The 9,596-nt window shown below is 43.1% G+C and overlaps 1 protein-coding gene across 2 annotated transcripts in view; it reads left to right on the top strand.

Annotated features, from left to right (window-relative positions):
* The first annotated feature begins 518 nt into the window (after positions 1–518).
* LOC140205019 (histone-lysine N-methyltransferase KMT5C-like) overlaps positions 519–9,596 on the top strand; it is a 45,118-nt gene continuing 36,040 nt past the window's right edge. The window contains exons 1-3 of one of the 2 annotated variants that reach the window (XM_072272089.1): positions 530–589; positions 5,976–6,040; positions 7,605–7,731. In XM_072272089.1, the coding sequence (XP_072128190.1) occupies positions 7,622–7,731 (110 nt within the window). In that variant the 5' untranslated portion in view covers positions 530–589; positions 5,976–6,040; positions 7,605–7,621. Of the gene's footprint in view, positions 590–5,975; positions 6,041–7,604; positions 7,732–9,596 lie in introns of both variants that reach the window. The other variant, XM_072272087.1, reaches the window with a different exon arrangement.

Genomic DNA, 9,596 nt, shown 5'->3' with positions numbered 1-9,596 from the left:
TCCCATGTTCAGAGATGCCTCAATGTCCAAACTATTTTGATATTAGGTGTCATTGCTTTGTCTTTGGAAAGAATGTGGTCAACAATGGAAATTTTATCATATCTTTCTTTCACTGTGATGGTCAAAGAAAGACCAAAAGTTGATTGCAGTTGTGCTCCTGAACCTATTTACTTGCTGGAGATGTTACAAGCGATTAAGGTTAATCTCCAGGTTAATCGGGTTCTAAATGTAATTATTTCCAAATACATCTAAAAAGTTATTTTAGTGTTTAATAAGCCGAATGCATTGTCATTCTTTTCAGATGTTTTCATATATGATGTTCTATGTTACAAATAAATCGATTCGGATGGAAAAGTCGCCTAGCAACGCAACATAGGCTTCAGAACGGCCTCCACTTCCGCCACACCCTAACCTGCTGCCAAGCGGAAACGAACCTGGATGGATGTTCCTTCGTGCAATCAGGAGTCAGAACGGTGAGGTCATGTGCGAATTCCAGCCAATCGACCGGACTTTGGAGGCGGGGGGAATGGCCGCGCGCAGGGTTTGTGTGACGCGCGAAGAGACTCGAAATTGTCTCAGTGGTTTAAAGGTAAGCTTGCCGGGTGAATTTTATATCTCCCCTCCCCCCCAATGAAAAAGAGCTGGGAAGTTAACGGTGCTCGAATGGGTTTGGGTAGGGGGGATTTTGGTGATGACGAAGGGATGATTTCAGCTGATGGAAATAAGATGCAAGCCCTTGCTCTTTGTTTGCTGCCGTGATATGATGAAGTCCAGCTGCCCAGTCCTCATGTTGTCCCGTTGGAGTCACTCCCCACCCTCCCTACTGCATGTTTTAGACCTGAGGGGTTTCTGGGTTGCCCACCCCTCCATTTCTTCCCCCTGCAATAATCCTACATTTCTCTAGCGTCTGCAGCCCCGTTGAAAGGTGGGCAGATGTAGAGGTCGAAGCACACCGGTTTCATCCTTCCCCCTTATGAGATCCGCACCTCGTTACATCCTGTCCCACACACAGGATCCCAGGCTCCTGGACTTGTAGGCACAAGAGTCTGCAGATGGAGCATCACACACAGAACGCTAGAGAGACCCTGGGCCAGGCAGCAGCCCTGGAGGGAAATAGACAGTCAACGTTTCCAGTCCAGAAATGCCAGATGAAGTGTCTCCACCCAAAAAGTTGACTGTTCAATTTCCTCCATGAATCTGCTAAATCCCTCCAACGTTTTGTGTATGATGCTCCAGGATCCCCCACTACTGTTGTCAGGTCCTGTGTGGCCAAAATAAAATTTAAAAAAGCGGAAAATACTAGATCAACAAAGCTAGATGCTAGAGGACTTTAGTGGATCAGGCAGATGCATGGAAGAAAAGTGATAGCTGCCGTGGGCTGGAAGATAGAGGGAAGATGCTGGCTACTGGTCTTGACTATGTCTAGATGTTTCCTGTAGTTGGGGAGTCGAGGGTCAGAGACCATATCTTCTGAATAGAAGGATGTAACTTTAGAACAGAGATGAGGAGGAATTTCTTTGGTCAGAAGGCACTCAACCTGTGGAATTCTTTGCTACAAATGGCTGTGGAGGCCAAGTCATTGGGCATATTTAAAGCAGAGGTTGATATCCTCTTGATTAGTAAGAAGGGAGTCAGTGGTTCCAGGGAAAAGGCAGGAGAATGGAGCTGAGAGGGATAATAAATCAGCCAGAAAGAAATGACAGAGCTGACTCGTTGGGCCAATCGGCCTAATTATGCTCCTATGTCTAATGGTCCAATTTGTTGCATGATTTGAACATCTTCAGTTTCTATTGTCTCCAGAAGATATTAAGTCTTCTTGGGTGGTTCCTCAGGATGGAGATGACTTGTTTCTTCTCTGGTGGCTGCAGTAAGAACCATAGACTCTACCTGAGATGGGGCAAGAGGTGGTTGGGTCATTTGTGAAGTGATGTGTTCCTTCTACCTCTGAAATATTCCTTACACGCGCTGCCGAGGCATGGACTGGAGTTTTTCATTGTCACCTGAATGCTTCTCCACTTTGAGGTCCCAACAAGTCTCCACTAGAAGCTCCTAGGAGTTTTCCAGAGTTGCATTTCTTCATGGAGGTTTCAGAGCACGTCCCTGAAATATTCCCGCTGTCCAGCTTGGCAATCTTTTCCCAAGACAGAGCCCAAAATATGGTGTGTGTTTTGGAAGTCTGGCCAACGACCAGCATAGTTTATACTAGAGTCTGACCACAAACGTCACCGTGCTTCCGGCGCTAAAACAGCACGTTCATAACTTATTAACCCTTAAGGCATCCGTCAGTCTTGCGAGACCATGGATCTGCACCTGGAAAGTCTTCACTCTCCAGGACGCAGGCCTAGGCAAGGTTGTATGGAAGACCAGCAGTTGCCCATGCTGCAAGTCTCCCCTCTCCACGACACCAATGTTGTCCAAGGGAAGGGCATTAAGACCCATACAGCTTGGCACCAGTGTCGTCGCAGAGCAATGTGTGATTAAGTGTCTTGCTCAAGGACACAACACGTTGCCTCGGCTGGGGCTCAAACTCGCGACCTTCAGGTTGCTAGTCCAATGCCTTAACCACTTAGCCACATGCCCACACAATTATTAACCCTAATGGGTACGTTTTTGGAATGTGGGAGGAAACCAGAGCACCCGGAGAAAACTCACGCAGTCACAGGGAGTACATACAAAAATGTACAGAGTGGCGGAATTGAACTGGGATCACTGGTGCTGTAAAGTGTTATGCTAACTGTTACACTAGCTCTGGTCTCTGTTTTTAATATACTCAGCATTCTTGGACAGAGAATACCAAAGATTTAGAACCCTGTGAACAAGTAAGTTTCTTCTCACCTCTGTCCTGGGAGGCCAACTGCCAGTCTTTATTTTTAGACTGTGACTACTGGTTTATAGATATATAGTGTGGGGGAAGCATCAACTCCACCTCTACCCTTTCAAGGTCTAGAATCAGATGTATGCATGATATAAAACTTGCAGATGTTCTAAAGTGGTGTGGGCTGTGAGAAGGATTCAGAAAGGCTGCCAAAGATAGATACAGATTCAATGAATGGACAAGGACTTGGCACATGAAATGTAATTTTTCTTTTGATGGAAGAAAAATTGGAAAGGTGGGAATAGTTTTCAATGTTGAGAGTTTGAAAGGTGTGTAGGTGTTCAAAGGGACTTGGGTATCCTTCATGAATCACTCAAAATTAACATGCAATTGCAGCAAGCATTTAGGAAGATGGATAATAATGGCTTTTATTGCAAGGGGATTTGAGTGCAAAGTTAAAGATGCCTTGCATCAGTTACATGGGATCCTGGTGACACCATCTGGTGTATTATGCTCTGGTCTCCTTATAAGATAAGCAGTTAGTTTTATTATGTCACGTGCACTTTGAAACACACTGTGAACTGAGTTGTTTGCATTAATGACCAACAAAGTCTGAGGATGTGCTGGGAGCAGCCCGTGCTTCCAGCGCCAACGTAGCATGCCCACAATTTTCTTACCCTGACCCTAATCCGTATGTTTTTTTGGAATATGAGAGGAAACTGGAGAACGTATAAATGCTTTACAGACAGCGGCTGTAAAACATTGGGCTACCTGCTATGCTACTGAGCTGCCTGTATGTAAGGAGGGTATTTATTTATTTTGTGATACAGCGCAATGCAGAACAAGCCCCTTCTGGCCCAAAAGGCCATGCCGCCCAGCAACCCACCTATTTAACATGAGCCTAATCACATGGAAATTTACAATGACCAATAAACTTACTCACTGGTACGAGATTGGACTGTGCGAGGAAATCAGAGAACTTCGAAGGAGCCCATGCTGTCATAGGGAGAACTTACAAATTCCTTACAGCCGGTGCTGGAATTGAACTCCAAACTCCGACTGCAACAGTGTTGCACTAACCGCTACATGACAGTGGCACCCTACAGTTACAACTGAAGGAATACAATGAAACTTCATCATATTTACACTTGGGGTGGCAGGTTTGCTGTATGAGAAATTAGTTAAACAATGTCTATATTTTGTTTTGAAGGATGAGGTGATCTCATTAAAACATACATTTTTACAAAGCACAAGAAGTTAGAGATGATGTTTCCCTAGGGCCAAGTCTGATCTATATAGAATCAGGTCAGGACAGATACCAGAAGGAATTTCTTCACACAGATTGCAATAAATCTTTGGAATGCTCTATCCAGAAAGATTGTGGGGAGTAAATTTAAATCAATAGATTTTTAGACAAAGAAAATGGGGGAATAGGATGAATGCAAGAAAGCAATACTGAGTTTAAAAATCAGACATGATCTCCATAAGTGGCAGAGCAGGAATAAGGGACTTACTACCCAGGGTAGTCATTTAATTTTTTTTTAAATTGCAGATGTCAGTCACTCTGTGGCTAACTACATGGGAGTGATAGAACTGTATGTCACAGTAGCGTAGCAGTTAGGCATTTGAAGTTCAACTCTGGCACCGTCCGTAAGGATTTTGCATGTTCTCCCTGGGAACGCGTGGGTTTCCTCCAGGTGCACCAGTTTCCTTCCATATTTCAAAGACATAGCGGCTAGTGGGTTAATTGGTCATTGTAAATTGTCCTGTGATTTGGCAAATGTTAAATGGGCAGGTTGCTGGGCGGAGCAGCTTGTTTGGCCTGAAGGACCTGTTCCACACTGTGGAGGGGGACTGAAAATCAGTCTCACTCTATATGCTGTGTGGTGAAGTGCCAAATGAGTCAAATGTATTAGCATCACGGTAAGACTGTGATGACAATACAGCAGGCTCGGAAATCGTATCTCATAGAGTTGCTGGAATCGCTTAGTGTTAGTATCACAATCCTGCACATCTTCATCAGAAACAGAATCCAGTTGTACTATCATTGACATGGCAGCAGTACAATGCAATACATAAAAACACTAAATTACAATAAGAAATATATCAATAAATAGTGCAAAACATGGACAGCTTTTGAAAAGTTTTATGCCTCTAGCTGGTGCTCTGTGGAGAGATTTGCTGTTTTTTCCGTGCCTGTGACCTAATTTGTTCTCTGAAACTAGTCTCACCTCACTCATTAAGAGCTAGACAAGTTTTGAGGTCAGCAATGAGATAATGTTCAAGATTCAGGATTGTTTAATGTCATTTCCAGTACACAAGTGTAAAGAAGAATGAAGTAATTGTTATTCCAGATCCAAAGCAGCACAGGAAAAAAAACACACAATAAGATAAAGAACGCAATTTAAAAAACACAAGAAGTAGATGAAATAGCTATATGCATAGATTGATTATATGTACATAATGTGACACAAATTGGTATACAATTATTTGTTTCTGTCCTGGTAATGTCGATGAGCTTGGAACATCAGTACTAAACCTAATCCAATTTCAAAATCCATATGGCTGAGGTCACATCGCAGGCAATGATATGTAACAGGCAAGGTTTATGTGGTAATCATGCAAGGATCGTAACTGAATGACCAGCCACCTCCTTAGTTGAAAAGTACAGGCTCTAATGACTATAACTGGCCTAAATTGGCTGAAATCCATTAACTCCTCACAGAACTGCAGATGAGCGTTAGACCATGTGTACAACGCAGCTTCGGGTGCTGTATATGGATGAGGAATTGAGACATTTCAAAATAGAAACATAGAAAATCTACAGCACAATACAGGCCCTTGGGCCCACAATGCTGTGCTGAACATGTACTTACTTTAGAAATTACTTCAGGTTACCCATTGCCCTCTATTTTTCTAAGATCCATGTACCTATCCAGGAGCCTCTTAAAAGACCCTATCGTATCTGCCACCATGGCTGGCAGCCCATTCCATGCACTCACCACTCTTTGCATGAAAACTTATCCCTGACATCTCCTCTGTACCTACTTCCAGGCACCTTAAAACTGTGTACTTTTGTGTTAGCCATTCCAGCCTTGAGTAAAAGCCTGTGACTAACCACGTGATCAATGCCTCTCATCATCTTATACACCTCTATCAGGTCACCTCTCATCCTACGTCGCTCCAAGGAGAAAAAGCCAAGTTCACTCAACCTATTCTCATAAGGTACGCTCCAATCCAGGCAACATCCTTGTAAATCTCCTCTGCATCCTTTCTATAGTTTCCACATCCTTCCTGTAGTGAGGTGACCAGAACTGAGCACAGTGCTCCAAGTGAGTTCTGACCAGGGTCCTATATAGCTGTAACATTACCTCTCAGCCAGGACTTGGTCACCGCTCCCCTACTTTCTCAGCTACTTATGGTTTTTAAATTCAAGTCAAATGAAGATAGATTGGGGCTTTTTCTCCCAAGTGTAGGAAACCAAGAGGTGATGTTATCGGGGTTTATAATATCACAAGTGGGTAGGTGGGGGGGAGCAAAGATAGCCTTTTTCCCATGGTTAGAAAGTGCAAAAAGGCACATCTTTAACATGAGAAGGGGAGAGGGAAGATATTTAAAAGGGGTCTGAGGAGTAAGTTATTCATGTACAAGGTTGGAGGTGCCAGAGGCAGTGGTAGAAGTGTGAACAATTACAACTTTAAAAAGCTACTTGGACAGGTACCTGGATAGGAAAGGTTCAGAGGGATATGGGCCAAACACAGGCAAATGGGAAGGCATCTTGGTTGCCATGAATGATTTTGGCAAAGGGTCTGTCTCTGTGCTGTATAACTCTATGACTTTAATTATTGGTGACTGTGTTAAAGTGACAATTAAACAGCTGATAGAGCCATTCCCCTGTGCTTTCAGTGACACAGGTTCAGCCCTGACTTCGAGTGCTATGTGGAGCTTGTATGTTCTCCCTGCAACCATGTGCTTTTCCTCCAGGTGTTCCAGTTTCCTTCCTCTGGTTGGTAGATAATCGTCCTCTCCCTGGTTTGTAGATAATCGTCCTCTGTAAATTACCCCCACTGTGTAGGGGTTGGTAGAATCTGTAGGGAGATGGTGAAATGTGGAGAGAAGAGAGAAATTAGATTCATGTTGGATTGGTGTAAACAGGTGGTCGATAGCACAGATTTGTTGAGCCCGAGAGCTTGTCATAATAATGTTTATTCCAATTAATAAGTTGTGAATATATAATATTGATCAATTTGGAGTTGAATCTTTGACTCTATCTGGTAAGTGGAAGAGGGGGTCCACACCTCCATGCTCACGCTACCATCAGGAAGGAGGTCCAGAAGCTTCAGGTCCCAGCCCAGTTATTACCCCTCAACCACCAGGCTCCTGAACAAGTGTGGATAACTTCACTCACCCCAACGTTGTACTGATTCCACAGCCCATGGACTCATTTTTAAGGACTCCACAACTTATGTCCTTAATATTATTTATTACAACTTATCTATTATTATTTTATTTTTCTTTTTGTATTTGACAATTTATTGCCCTTTGAACATTGGTTGATGTCTATCTTTTGTATGTCATTTCTTACTGATTCTATTGTGTTTCTTTGTATTTACTGTGAATCCCTGCAAGAAAATGAATCTCAGAGTAGTATATGGTGACATATATATAGTTTGATAATAGATTTACTTTGAACTTTGAGCGCCAAATTTTTGCACATCTGTAGCAGTTTATTGTTTTGTGTGTTGTTTATTCTAATGTGTTCTTTCTTTTTAAACCCTGTAAACTCTAGTATGGTGATTGCAGGACATGGAATCCATACGTGTAACAGCTAGAGATTTATGTGAGTACGATGACCTTGCTACAAGCCTCGTACTCGATCCGTACTTGGGTTTTCAAACTCACAAAATGAACATCAGGTAAGCATTCGTCAAGTTGCTGTATCTCTCCGTACATCTTCTGTTTCTTCACTGTTCACATCTGCCCACCCCTCATTCCTGAACTTGTCATTTCTACTATCTTAACTGAGCCACTGTTCATTTTCTGTAGTTTCTGCAGGAAGCACATTACATCCTTGCTTTTATATTCTAGTCCCCTTGAAATGAATGCTAACATCGCATTTGCCTTCCTCACCACAGACTCAACCTGCAAATTATTTTTTAGGGATTCCTGCACAAGGACTCCCAAGTTCTTTTGCACCTCAGGTTTTAGTATTTTCTCTCATTTTGAAAATAGTCCACCCTTTCATTCCTTCTACCGAAGTGCATGACCAATAACTTCCCAACACTGTATTCCATTTGCCACTTCTTTGCCCATTGTCCTAATCTAAATCCTTCTGTAGTCTCTCTATTTCCTCAAAACTACCTGCCCCTCCACCTATCTTCGTATTGTCTGCAAACTTTGCAACAAAGCCATCAATTCCATCATCCAAATCATTGACATATAACGTAAAAACAATCAGTCCCAACACATACCTCTATGGAACACCAGGTCACCGGCCAACCAGAAAAGGCTCCCACGCTTTGCTTCCTCCAAACAGCCACTGTTTTATTCATGCTAGAATCTTTCCTGTAATACATTGCTCCCTCAACGTCAGCAAGGTGAAGGAATTGGTTGTTGACTTCAGAAGGAGTAGCGGACCGCACGACCCCATTTACATCGGTGGTGCGCAAGTGGAACAGGTCAAAAGCTTTAAGTTCCTCGGGGTCAATATCACAAATAACCTGACTTAGTCCAACCAAGCAGAGTCCACTGCCAAGAAGGCCCACCAGCACCTTTACTTCCTGAGAAAGCTAAAGAAATTTGGCCTGTCCCCTAAAACCTTCACTAATTTTTATAGATGCACCGTAGAAAGTATTCTTCTAGGGTGCATCACAACCTGGTATGGAAGTTGTCCTGTCCAAGACTGGAAGAAGCTGCAGAAGATCGTGAACACAGCTCAGCACATCACACAAACCAATCTTCCGTCCTTGGACTCACTTTACACCGCACGCTGTCGGAGCAGCGCTGCCAGGATAATCAAGGACACGACCCACCCAGCCAACACACTTTTCGTCCCTCTTCCCTCTAGGAGAAGGCTCAGGAGCTTGAAGACTCGTACGACCAGATTTGGGAACAGCTTCTTTCCAACTGTGACAAGACTGCTGAACGGATCCTGACCTGGATCTGGGCCATGCCCTCCAAATATCCGGACCTGCCTCTCGGTTTTTTTGCACTACCTTACTTTGCATTTTTCTATTTTCTATTTTATGATTTATAATTTAAATTTTTAATATTTACTATTGATTTGTACTCCAGGGAGCGCGAAGCGCAGAATCAAACATCGCTATGATGATTGTACGTTCTAGTATCAATTGTTTGGCGACAATAAAGTATAAAGTATAATACTGTGGGCTTGCAGCTTGTTAGGCAGTTTCATGTGTGGCACCTTGTCAAAGGCCTTCAGAAAATCCAAGTACACAACATCGACCGATTCTCCTTAGTCTATCCTGCTTGTTATTTCTTCAAAAAATTTGTCGGGCAAGATTTTCCCTTGAGGAAATCATGCTATCTACAGCCTATTTTACCATGTGCCTCCAAGTACCCTGAAACCACACCTTTAACAATCAACTCCAACTTCTTCCCAACTACTGAGGTCAGACTAACTGACCTCTAATTTCCTTTCATTTGAAGAGTGGGGTGACTTTTGCAATTTTCCAGTCTTCTGGAACTTTTCTAGAATCTAGTGATTCTTGAAAGATCATTGCTTACAATCTCTTCAGGCACCTCTTTCAGAACTTTGGGG

The sequence above is a fragment of the Mobula birostris genome, chromosome 11 (assembly GCF_030028105.1).
Source record: "Mobula birostris isolate sMobBir1 chromosome 11, sMobBir1.hap1, whole genome shotgun sequence".
NCBI lineage: Eukaryota > Metazoa > Chordata > Chondrichthyes > Myliobatiformes > Myliobatidae > Mobula > Mobula birostris.
The sequence above is the reverse complement of the archived record's forward strand: the minus strand, read 5'-3'. Positions and strand labels throughout refer to the sequence as shown.